This window comes from Humulus lupulus, chromosome 7 (assembly GCF_963169125.1).
Source record: "Humulus lupulus chromosome 7, drHumLupu1.1, whole genome shotgun sequence".
NCBI classification, from domain to species: Eukaryota; Viridiplantae; Streptophyta; class Magnoliopsida; order Rosales; family Cannabaceae; genus Humulus; species Humulus lupulus.
The window spans coordinates 106719062-106732397 of record NC_084799.1 but is presented as its reverse complement, the minus strand read 5'-3'; the positions used below and the strand labels follow the sequence as shown (position 1 = coordinate 106732397).

General features: G+C 30.1%; 1 protein-coding gene across 1 annotated transcript; it reads right to left on the bottom strand.

The window, feature by feature from the left end:
* Positions 1-9172: 9172 nt before the first annotated feature.
* On the bottom strand, positions 9173-11760 carry LOC133792051 (uncharacterized). The gene is made up of 5 exons (XM_062229958.1): positions 11090-11760; positions 10715-10960; positions 9863-10607; positions 9485-9784; positions 9173-9232 (listed from the first exon to the last, which is right to left on the bottom strand). Exons 1-5 carry the CDS (start codon positions 11758-11760, stop codon positions 9173-9175), a joined length of 2022 nt encoding a protein of 673 aa, XP_062085942.1.
* Between the last annotated feature and the right edge of the window lie 1576 nt (positions 11761-13336).

Genomic DNA, 13336 nt, shown 5'->3' with positions numbered 1-13336 from the left:
AAGTTATAATCATTTAGCCTTATATCATAAACATTGTCTTTTTAACCATTATGTTTAAAATTTAAACCAACACCCTTTGAATTTAAAAAATATTGTTTTATTGGTTAAAAATTAAGACCCCAAGTTGTGATTGGCAAAAAAAAAAAAAAAAAAAATTTATTTTGTTATATGTGTTCACTGTGCGCCGCGGCCCATATATTTTTGAGCCGCGGCGCATAGCGACATAAAATTTCAGCATTTTTAACCCACCCTAGCGCCGCGGCTCTATCCTTCCTTTTTATGCGCGCCGCGGCGCGATAATTAGATCAAAAACTCGCGGCACATTATTCGCATGCCGAGAGTGTGTTGTATTATAACCCCTTACGTATTTGTATTTGTATTTGTATTATTATTATTATGTTTTCAGTGTTTTCACAAACCCAAGTTCAGTGTTTTCCCAAATCATTCTTAGCTCTAAACTCATTATCTTCTTCTCCATTTTCAACATTTCATTTATAGCTTTGGTTTGACCCTCCCTTTATGAGGACAACCATTATTGTTTTGATCGTCCATATTCGAAGCTATTAGAGTATTTTTGAGCTGAAGTTGAGCTTCTAACAAGGTATTTTCAATGTTTTCTTGCAAATTTATTCTGTGTCTTTTTTTTTAATCTTAACTGAAAATTAAAATTTAACAATGTTAATAGATGCAAGTAAGTGTAAAATATATTCTGTTTTTTTTCGTTGTATATATATATATGTATTCATTGTTTCACTTAACTTATCCATGCATCCAATAATGATTATTTTAATGCTTTGATTTTAGTTCATTATCATGCATTGTATCTGTTTGACAAAATACTTCAACTGAAATTCAATTGTATAGTATTAAGAATAAGAATTTTATTACTCTTTTGTTGAATTGATTTTCATGCCTTGTAAGTGTTTCACAAAATGTCTTAACTAAATTGCAGTTTGTATAATCTTGAGAATATGCGATTTTAATTCAATATTATTATATTTATAGGACATTAAATTCCATGATTAAATGTATGAAAATGTCTTCAATATTATGTGTTTTGTTTGTTCTTTTATATATATATATATATATATTTTAAAGCTGGAAGTGTTATTTTAATAACATGTTGTTTATATCTTTTGCTTGCTTTTTATGTAAGACATGGCAAAGAAAGCTCGTATCAAGAAGAAGAATAGGAAATCAGGTTATTATCATAAAAAATTGAATGTTTTCAAGGTAATTTTACATTGTTTATATATGTTTCTTTTTTTGCTTTAAAAAATAAAAGAAGATAATGTTTTCGATTTAATTATTTGTTTTCTATTTTTTTTATTTTTATGTGCAGAATTTAAGTCCAAATAAGCTGATTTTTGCTAAGAATCAAATGAAAGTTAATTTTCAAGATCATCAACTCAATTTCCGTTTTATCGAGAATTCTCTAACTGATGCTCAATTTGAAAAGTTAAAGGATTCATGCTTGGGATTTCTCTTAGATATTAATAGTAACCTAAAACTTTGTTCCATGATTGTTCATTCTCTAATTCTTCAAGAGGAGGGTAGCTCTAGTAGACAAGACATCCGAATGAACTTTGGAGGGAAAAGAGCAAAATTTGGAATTGAAGAATTTGCTCTAATAACTGGTCTAAATTGTTCCCAACTTCCTACTGATGTTGATCATAGTGTTCAACCCAATAGATTAATAGAAAAGTATTTCTCTGGGAAATCATCAATCTCAAGAAATGACTTGAAAAACCTTCTCATGTCTTCAAAATTAGATGACGAAGATGCCGTTAAGATAGCTAAAGTACATATTGTGCAAAAAAATTTAGAAAGTAAAAGAGGTGACAGGTTTGTTGATGATTTTGTTTTAAAATTGGTTGATGATGAACAAAAGTTTGAGAATTATCCATGGGGTCGTCGTTCATTCAATGAAACTATTGGGAGTATTTCAAGTGTTTTGGATTTGCAAAAAAACAATTATGAGTTGTGTGGCTTCCCTGTGGCTTTCCAAGTGTGGGGTTATGAGGTTATTCCATCATTGGGATCTTTGTTTGGCGCTCGTGTAAGTTCAAAAATCCCTAGAATCTTAAATTGGAAGTCAACTAAAGTGAACAATCTCCGATCAATTTGGTCTAAAGTTTTCCAAAAATCAAAAGTACGTATTCATATATATATTTATATTTTTAGTATTGTTCTTCAATTAATTTCAATTGTTGTACTGTTAACAATTTTGTTTTGTTCATTGATTTTCTTATTTTTATGTATATAGGTTGATTATGTTTGTTTGTCTCCATCTAGTGCGGAAAAAGAGTCATTACACCTTAATGGTATGTTTACTGACACAGTAATTCTTGAAAGAGGAATATACATGGATGCAAACAATCACCCCTCAATGATGAGTAACAAGACAAAAAGTAGCTCAATTGATGAAGAAATTATTTCAATGTTGAAGGTATATTTATATTATCTACTATTTTTTCATAATTTTATAATGTATGTTCTTTTTTTTTTTTTTTTGTTTAGGTCTTGCGGTTTATATTTTAGTATATATATATATATATATTTTTTTTTTCTAATTTGTTCTATCACCTATGATTTTTTTCCTAGGAACTCAAAGAGGAGATCATTGAAATAAAAAAAGATGTTGTTGAAATTAAAAGTGGGATTGGTCAGATTAATATATGCATGGCACAAATTGATGAGAGAACGAAAGATACAGATGCCATGAAGAAACAAATAAAAGATTATGAACAACTAATTAAAATATTTGTCAAACACAATGATTTAAAGAAATGCATACATGACGAAGGAGAACAAGTGAAAGAGAGAAGCAAAAAACGTTTGAAATATGTGCAAGATTCCAAAGTTTCAGAGAAAACTAGAAAGTTATCTGCTCAAGAGGATTTGCAAGCATGCATAAATGATTTGTTAAGTGGTGAAATTCTTCTAAGTAGTCCTGAATGTGTTCCTCAACCAAAGGTACAAATTTAAAATATTATATATTTTTCAATAAAGTTTTGTGTTAATTTTCATTTAATTATCATGTTTTTAACTTTCATCTTTTATTATTTGTAGGAATGCATGAATTTTGCAAGCAACGCCCCTATTGAACAAAGAGAAAATTATAATAAGAGGAGCATACATGGCAACCAACCACCAAATATTTCTAAAATTTTAGAGAAAATAAAAAAACCTTCTACACTGTTGAGATCAACTGGCGAGATTGTTCCTAGCAATCCAAAATGCATTCCTCCTTCTTTGTCAATTGTAAAAAGTGCCCCACAAGTATAAACTTTGAATTTGATGATTCTTGCGTAATCATGTATTAATTTTTTTTTTTTTAATTGTAGTTGCTGATTTTTTTGATATGTAGGTTGTCAATGAAAAATTCTATCAAAAGGAAGAAAATATTGCAAAGAACTTTAGAGGAACAGAAGAACAAAAAGAAGTGAAGCAAATGAAAAGTGATCATGATGATTCAAGTGCAATCATGGCTTCCCCACCATCCATGACAACTATTGTGGAACCAAGTGAATTGCTTTGTTCTTCCATGAACTCTTTAGAAGCAAAGAATACTTGTCATTTCTTAGGCAGATTTCCATTTGAGAGTGAATATGAAGTTATGCCTGTTCCAGAAGCAATTTCGTTCTTCTTGGAGTGGTACACTCATGGTATGAATAAGAAAAGGTAAATGAATTGTCTTTGTGTTTTCTTTTCAATTTTTTTTTATTATTTTATATATATCTTTTTATAAATGTTTGTTGATTTTGTAGAAGTAAATCATCTCCATATGCTGCATTTCATGCCAAATTAAAATCACATTTATCATTGGGAGGAATAGAAATTGACAACAAAAAGTGGTTCTTTGATTTGTGTGATGCAGAAGGTCTCATCAATAACGATGTAAGATTTTATACTATCTAGCATTTATTATTATATTGTTCATACTTTATATTGTTTTCATTTTCAATTTTGTTATGTTATAATTGGATTATATATTTTATGTTTTTTTTATATTTTTTTTTTGCAGCATATTGATATATCTTTTTACTATTTGCGAAAGAAGGCATTGTCTCATACTTGTTATCCTTCATTTCGGAAATGTACTACAACAAGTTGTGTTTTTGATCACTACATGACCCTAATTAGTTGTGATGAAGCTCATTTAAGGAAGATGATTTCAGATGTAAAAAAAAATGATCAACATAAAAGGATAAAGCATCCATGTCCCAAAATGAAGGCTATTATTGATTTCATTCTGGGAAAGATATTGAAATTTGGAAAATCATGGTTTGAAGTTGACTTTGTTTTCATGCCATTTCTTATTCCACAAGGAAGGGGGATTTATTTAGATCATTGGAGCTTAGGTGTTTTACATATAGATAAAAAGATTATCTATATATATGACTCATTTAATAGTCCCAATAACGAAGATGTTGAAACACACGTGAAGAAATATTGCAGAATTCTTCCATTCATTTTGGATTATTTGGGCTTCCATGAAAAACGTAAACATTATGCACCTATGTGCGAGGATTTTAGGTTCTCATGGGTTGAATCTCCTTTTCAGGATAACACGTGAGTTTGTTAAGATTCAATTAATTTGTATGCTGAGTTTTTCTTTTCTCCTCAATTTTTTCTGTTGAATTTTGTTTTTACCAATTTGCAGGTTTGATTGTGGTATTTACGTGATAAAAATGGCTGAGTTGTTAATGATGGGGATGTCTCCATTCAAAATTGGTCCAAACAATGTTGTTGATATGAGAAGGAAGATGGCCTTAGAATTTTGGGATCATGGGTACAAGAGGAAGCACGGTCATGAAACTCCAGCAGAGAACTTGTGTTATGTATGAACACAATAACAAAATATGATTCTCAATACTTTTTGTTTTAAGAATGTTTTTAATGCTCACTGACCCTTGAAATCAAGAGTTGTGGAACTCTGAGTTTTTGTGCTTGATATCATAAACTTACCATATGAGTTTAGCAATGAGAATTACTTCACAAGTGGTACTAATCTTTAACATATGAGTTATAATTAAAGTCTCTTTAAACCACAATGTTTTAAATTTAAACTACTAAGTTTTATATTTAAACCCCTATCCTTTAAATGTAAACCGTTTGTCTAAAAATTTAAATAGCAATTATTTTTCTTGAACAATAAACATTGTAAACTCCTAACCTTTAAATTTAAACCACTTTCCTATAATTTTAAACAATAATCTAAATGGCATCAAACTTTGAACCACAAGACTAAATTGCATCAAATTTTGAACCACAATGCTAATTGGCATCAAGTTTTGAAAAATAAAATATAAATTGTTATCTGTTAAGCTCTACTTATAAATCAAGTCTCTTCAAACCACAATGTTTTAAATTTTGAACCACAATGCTAAATGGATTCAAATTTTGATTCATAATTTATAAAGTTATATCCATTAAGATATATTTATAATTGAAGTATCTTTAAACCACAATGATTTAAATTTAATCCAATAAGCTTTAACTTTAAACCCCTAAACTTTAAAATTAAACCTCTTATTTAAAACTTTAAACCCCAGACCATATGGCATCAAATTTTGAACACATGGCTAAATGGAATCAAATTTTGAACCATAATTTATAAATTTTTATCCATTAAGCTATATCTATATTACAAGTCTCTTTAAACCACTAAGCTTTAAATTTAAAACACTAAACTTTAAAATTAAACCTCTTTAATCGCGATTTTAAAAAATTTATCCATTAAGCTCTATTTATAATCCAAGTCTATTTAACTAAGCTTTAATTTTCAACCGTTTTGTTTTAAACTTAAACCACTTACCTAAGAATGTAAACCTCAAACCAAATGGCATCAAATATTGAACAACTAGGGTAAATGGTATCTAATTTTGATCTCAAAATTAAAAGTTTTATCCATTAAGCTATTTTTATAATCCAAGTGTCTTTAAACAACTAAGTTTTCAATTTAAACCGTTAAGCTTTAAATTTAAACCCCTTACCTAAGAATTTAAACCCCTAAGTTTTAAATTTAAACCACTAAGCTTTAAATGTAAACCACTTTCCTAAAACTTTAAACCACAATGCAAATGTCTTCAAAATTTGAACCACATGGCTAAATGGAATTAAATTTTGAACCACAAGGCTAAATGGTATAAAATTTTTATCCATTAAGCTCTATTTATAATCCAACTCTATTTAACAAACTATGTTTTAAATTTAAACCTCTTAGCTTAAAATTTAAACCCCTATGTTTTAAATTTAATCCTTTAGGCTTAAATCATAATAATTATAATCTAATTAACAATTTCACTCAAAGTTTAAATCCTTAGCCTTTAAATTTAAGTAAATAGGCTTAAATTTTAATCAAAGTTTCATTATTTGTCCAAATTTAGAGCTCATGTTCTGATTGCCAATGAAAAAAAAAATTGTATTAATAGAAGTTATATGCTCTGTGCGCCGCGGCCCTAATAAACTAGTGCCGCGGCGCGCAGAGAAAAGAAGATCAAATATGTCTTTTTTCCCTGGGCGCCGCGGCTCTGATGGTTCATAGTGTCTGTGAGCCGCGGCGCAACCCCAAGCTTAAAACCACAATATTTTCAATTTAAACCTATAAGTTTTAAATTTAAACCCCTAACTTTTAAAGTTAAACCACCTTCTTAAAATTTTAAACCACAATATAAATGGCATCAAATTTTGATCCCTAATGCCAAATGGCATCACGGATTTTGATCCACAAGGCTAATTGACATCAAATTTAAACCAAAATTTTTAAATTTTAATCCATTAAGTTCTATTTATAATCCAAGTCCCTTAAAACCCCTAATTATTAAACTTAAACCGTTAGTCTTTAAATTGAAGCCACTTGCTTAAGAATTTAAGCCACAAACCAAATGGAATAAAATGTTGAACCCCTAGGCTAAATGACATCAAATTTTCAACCACATACATAAATGCCATAAACTATTGAACCAAAATTTATGAATTTTTATCACTTCAGCTCTATTTATAATCCAAGTCTCTTTAAACCACAATATTTTAAATTTAAACCCCTAAGCATTAAATTTAAACCCCTAAGCCTTAAATTTAAACCACTTGATTAAAATGTTAAACCACAATATAAATGGCATAAAATTTTGAACCATAATTCCAAATGGCATCACGGATTTTGATCCACAAGGCTAATTGGCATCAAATTTAAACCAAAATTTATAATTTTTAATCCATCAAGTTCTATTTATAATCCAATTCTCTTTAAACAACAATGTTTTTAATTTAAAACCCTAAGCTTTAAATTTGAACATCTTTTCTAAAAATTTAAACTACAATCCAAATCGAATCAAATAATGAACCCCAACGCTAAATGACATCAAATTTAAACCACAATCTATAAATTGTTATCAAATAAGCTCTTTTCATAATCCAAGTCTTTCTTAAACCTCAATGTTCTACATTTAAACCCATAAGCTTTAAGTTTAAACCACTTGACAAAAAGTGTTGAACCCCACGGCTAAATGGCATCAAATTCAAGGCTAAATGACATCAAATTTAATCCAAGATTTCTAATTTGTTATCAATTAAGCTCCTTTTGTAATCCAAGTATCTTTTTAACCCCAATGTTTTTCATTTAAACCCCTAAGCTTTAAGTTTAAACCACTTTGCCTAAAAATGTTGAAGCACAAGGCTAAATGGCTTTAAATTTTGAACCATAATTTATAAAAAAAAAAAAAAAATCCAATAAGCTCTAATTATAATTCAAGTTTATTTTAAACCACAATGTCTTAAATTTAAACCAGTAAGATTTAAATTGAAACCCCTAAGCTTTAAATTTAAACCACATGCTTAAAATTTTAAACCGCAAGCCTTAAATGACTTAAACTACGAACCATTAATCTTAAATAGCAATTAAAATTTAATCCACATGGTTTAAGTTTTAATCCTTTAGGCTTAAATCATAATAATTATAATCTAATTAACCATTTCATTCAAAGTTTAAATCCTTAGCCTTTAAATTTAAGTAAATAGGCTTAAATTTTAATCCAAGTTTCATTATTTGTCAAAATTTAGTGCTCATGTTCTGATTGGCAATGAAAAAAAAAATTATATTAATAGAAGTTACATGCTCTGTGCGCCGCGGCCCTATTCCAATCTGCCTTTTTTCCCTGGGCGCCGCGGCTCTAATGTTTCGCAGTGTCTGTGCGCCGCGGCGCAACACCAAGCTTAAAGCCACAATATTTTCAATTTAAGCCACTTGTTTAAAATGTTAAACCACATTATAAATGGCATCAAATTTTTATCCCTAATGCCAAATGGCATCACAGATTTTGATCCACAAGGCTAATTGCCATCAAATTTAAACCAAAATTTTTAAATTTTAATCCATTAAGTTCTATTTATAATCCAAGTCCCTTAAAACCCCTAATTATTAAACTTAAACCGTTAGTCTTTAAATTGAAGCCACTTGCTTAAGAATTTAAGCCACAAACCAAATGGAATAAAATGTTGAACCCCTAGGCTAAATGACATCAAATTTTGAACCAAAATTTATGTATTTTTATCCATAAATTTTTTGTTTCATTCTGAGCGCCGCGGCTCTAATGTCTGAAGGTTCTGTGCGCCGCGGCGGGTAAAATGGCACTTGCCTAAACGCTTTATAATCCAAGTATCTTTAAACAACAAAGTTTTAAATTTAAACTGTTAAGCTTTAAATATAAACTACTTGCCTAAGAATTTAAACCACTAAGCTTTAAATTTAAACCACTTTCATAAAACTTTAAACCACAATGCAAATGGCTTCAAATTTTGAACCACATGGATAAATTGAATCAAATTTTGAACCACAAGGCTAAATGGTATCAAATTTTTATCCATTAAGCTCTATTTATAATCCAACTTTATTTAACCAACTATGTTTTAAATTTAAACCCCTAAGCTTAAAATTTAAACCCCTATGTTTTAAATTTAAACACCTTGCCTAGAAATTTAAACCGCAAGCCTTAAATAAATAAGATTAACTGATAAATTTGTCATAATTTAAAGATGATAATCTATCATCTTTTATAACCTTTTTCTATCAAATTCATCTCTCACTAATATCAATTCCTATTTTTCATAAATTAAATAGGTAATAATATAATAAAAAAACAAATGTACTTTAATAAATGTATAAACATTCTTATCCACAAGTCCACAACGCAACAAATATGTATAACATTGCATCTTTATAGTCTTTAGACTGCAACAGATAACAACAGTTTATGCTTTCATGCATAATGCACTGTTCTCAAGGACAATAATCAATCTCAATGATCATGATATGTATGCAATTCACAACTCAATGTTATCCTTATTTTAGAATTGGTTGGCTTTTACAATTCTTTCTATTATGCCCCAATATTCCGCAATTTCCACACTTGACTGTTCGAACATGCTTGGGAAATTCTCTTGTTGATGGAAATCTTTTTTTCTTGGGACGTCCTTGTTTTACTTTGAATTTTGGAGCTTTCATGCTATCTCCTATAATTTCATCTGGGACACTCCAATCATCTTTATCTGGAAGAGGATTAATTGATCCTGCATATGTCTCTTTCAAAACAGAATTTTTATACCAATTTGAGCAAAATTTGTACTTGTCCAAGTACTTGCTTTCAATTGTTGCAATAGCATGTGCACATGGAATTCCCTCTAGTTGAAATTCATTACATGTGCACATATGTTGTTCCAAGTCGACAACAAACACTCGATCACCATATGTGGCACTAGATTTCATTGCATCAATTGCATCTACCTGTGAAACAATACAATTATTAAGCAATAAATTTAAAATCCTAACAAAAAGAAAATAAATGTAACTTTAATAACATACCTTCATTCGAAATGCCACATCAAGTTTGATTTCCATTTCATCATTTGCCCATTTTGTCACCTCAACAAATTGGTTAATTGCTGCTTCTTTTCTTGTTGAAAACCATCTTTGAAGCATCTCTCTTATAGCTTCTATTAACGACGTTATAGGCAATTCTCTCGCATGCACAATTGCTGCATTTATAGATTCGGCAATGTTACTTGTAAGAATGTTATACCTCTTCGTTGGAAAGAATGGCCGAGCCCATTTTTCTGGTTTTGCTTCCAAAAGATAAGTAGTCATTTCAGGGCTAATTTTCTGTAATTCAGCCATGGCAGAATAATATTCTTGAGCTGAGTACGCTCTTGAAGCAGTTTCAAATATGGCATGCACATGTAATCCCCTAAACTTAGTCCTTAGATTTTGCTTCAAATGATAAAGACAAACTCCATGATATACACCAGGATACACGTGTTCAACTGCATTTTTTATGCTTTTATGCCTGTCAGATACTATGCATAAGTTTTCTCGTTCTCCTATTGCTTCTTTTAGTCTTGTAAAGAACCATATCCATGCATTGTCATTTTCTGAATCCCCAATTCCAAAGGCGAGAGGAAAAATTTGATTGTTTCCATCTTTAACACAAGCTGCATACAGTGTACCTCCACATTTCGTCTTTAAAAATGTTCCATCTACCACTATAACTGGTCTACATTGCTTCCATCCATCTAATGAAGCCCCAAAAGCAATAAACATGTATTTAAACCTGTAAAATTTAATTAAAAAAACAACCAATTCCTAGAGATGTAAGATATGGATTGTAATCAGTAAAGCCTTTAATATAGGAATGCGAATCATAAATATTATTCATACCTGTTTTCTTCATCTTTACATACTCGTGTGATAGTTCCTGGGTTGGCCAACTGTAGCATATACAAATATGAAGGCAACAATGCATAACTTTCCTCATTTGACCCTCTAACATCATCAGCTGCAAGTGTTTTTGCTCTCCAAGCTTTATTGTATGTTACACCTACCCCATGTTCATCTCTCATGTCTCTTATTATTTGCCTTGGTCGATAGGTTGATCCTGGGTCACGAAACTTCTCTTTGAAGTAACTACTGATGACTTTTGCACTTGCTTGTCTATTTTAAAAATTTCTGTGATTTAAGGAGCATGTGTGGTGTTTATGGTATTTGATAACTCGAAAGTATTCTGATACTTTTGAGCTTCTTGCACGTACATACCAGCCACAATTCTCATCTATGCATTTTGCCCAAAATGCTTCTGAACATGATTTTTGAATTCTGTACTGAAAGTGTTTCTTGATGGCTATTTTCGCAAGTGTATGTTTTAGATCAGTCTTATTCTTGAAAACATAATTGAGTCTTATGTCTTCAATCTCCATATTCGGCAACACATGGAGAGGTGATTGAGCTTCTTGCCCGTGTTCTGTAAATTTGTTGGATTCTTGTGTTGAGGCGCTCTTCATTTTGCTAGTGCTTGCAGTATTTGTATTGGGGTCTGTGAGAGTCAAACTTTGACTTGTTGCATTGCTTGCTAAAGCAGATGGAATGCTAGCTTCTCTTGGCAAAGAAATGGTTTGATTTCTCTGTTCTACTTCAACGATGAGAGGACATTTTTTCAACTCTTCCACAGTCTTGTTCAAGTTTAGATAAACTTGTAAATTCTCATCACTTTCTATCTTCATTCCTTTGCTTGTATCCATATTTGCATCAAAAATCAAGTTTGTTGAAATCAATCTTTCATTCAATCTGAGCTCTTTGTATATCTTGTTTACCAATTCCTCATACTTGATATCTTTTTCCACCATCAATATTTTCACTTCATGATCAATGTATTTGTTGTTTGCATTCCATCTTCCGTTAAAAACTACAAATAACATTATCTTATCCATTCCCTGCAATAAAAAATAACACAACCATGAGAGCTTATTGCTTTATCTTGGATAGAAATTAAAAAAAAAATCAATTCAATATACTTTTTCCCTTAACTTCACTCATCTCAAGGCAAACACAATTTTTGCAAAACTAAGTGTCAATAATATTTGTGACTCAATAAGAAGAATCAAAGTAATGCAAAAGATGTTTTATCGTGAAGATGAAGATAATAATGTTATTTTACAACAAAATTTAAACCTCAAACATTCAATGGCTAAAAATTTAAACTAATACTTTCTTAATTTACAACATTGTTCTTAAAATTAGGATTCAATGTGCTGAACAACAAAAACATATTTTTTAGGATGCTGGAAATAAACTTAAAATATGAACAACTAAACTTAAATGGCATCAAAATTTAATCCACAAGGTTTAAGTTTTATTCATTTAGGCTTAAATTATAAACATACTCTATTTTAATCTATATAATGTAATGTATGAATCTAATATAAAAATTTTATAATTTTAAACCAAATGTCTTAAAACTTAAACCACTATTTATAAATCTAAACCACAAGACTTAAATGACATCATATTTAAACTACAATTTATAAATTTTTATTCATTTAAGCTTAAATTATAAACCAACTATCTTTAAACCCCTAAGTTTGAAATTTAATCCATTAAGCTTTAAATTTAAACCACAATGCTTAAAATTTAAACCACTTGCTTTAAAATTTAAACCGCAAGCCTTAAATGGCTTAGATCAAATGTTTCATGGCATTTTGTTTGGTAAATTGTAGACACCCCAGCTAAGTTTGAAAAGTTCAGCTACTTGGCTAAAATCAAAGCTTGAAGGTTCCAAGAAAGAATTGAAGGCTAAAGAAAATTATTTGAGCAAGCTGGAAAGGAGCTATGCAAAATTTAATGACTTGCTTGTTGCATAGACAAACATACTAAAATCAAAAATTGAGAAATACTGAAGATAAAATAATTCATGCCAATTCAAAACCCTTTACTTTGGGTGATAAGGTTAGATTGCTTGTTCACCTACAATGTGCAATAACATATGCCAAAGCTAGTAAAGACAAACAAATCCTTCTGTATTCTACAATAGCTGAGCAGTGAGGGCAAAGAAGCCAGACAAAGGAGTTTTCATTGGAGGGGCGGGAGATTCTACCACTGGAGCATTTCTGTGAGAAGTGTCAGAAGGCATTGAAGAATCAAGAAAGTAAAAGAATCAAGGGAAAGCTGAAGAAGAGGATTAATGTTTTTGGCTCATAGCATTTTAAAGAATAGAAAGTGTTTGATAAAAGCTCTGATCAAGTAATGGATTGAGCTTTTGAGCTTTGTATAATATCTTTATCCAAACCCAGCCAAATGTAAACAGAACAAACTCAGAATAATACACCAAAACAATTTTTTAACAACTTTATCCAAACACAGTTGTTCATTTATGTAAACAGTTATATAAAAACAAACTCTAAATTCATTTAACAGAACCTTAGTATAATATCTAACATAATCATGCCAATCAACGAAAGCTTTCATTGAGTTCAAGCTACAGACCTTCAACTTTAATGTCAGAATAAA

What these genes read in the sequence shown, in the direction of transcription:
- LOC133792051 (XM_062229958.1), bottom strand. Translation starts at nt 11,760, where the DNA reads ATGGATAAGATAATGTTATTTGTAGTTTTTAACGGAAGATGGAATGCA. An exon ending in ATAGATGAGAATTGTGGCTG is followed by an intron (nt 10,961 to 11,089) that starts GTATGTACGTGC and finishes AGTCATCAGTAG; the next exon opens with TTACTTCAAAGAGAAGTTTC. An exon ending in TGTAAAGATGAAGAAAACAG is followed by an intron (nt 10,608 to 10,714) that starts GTATGAATAATA and finishes TAAATTTTACAG; the next exon opens with GTTTAAATACATGTTTATTG.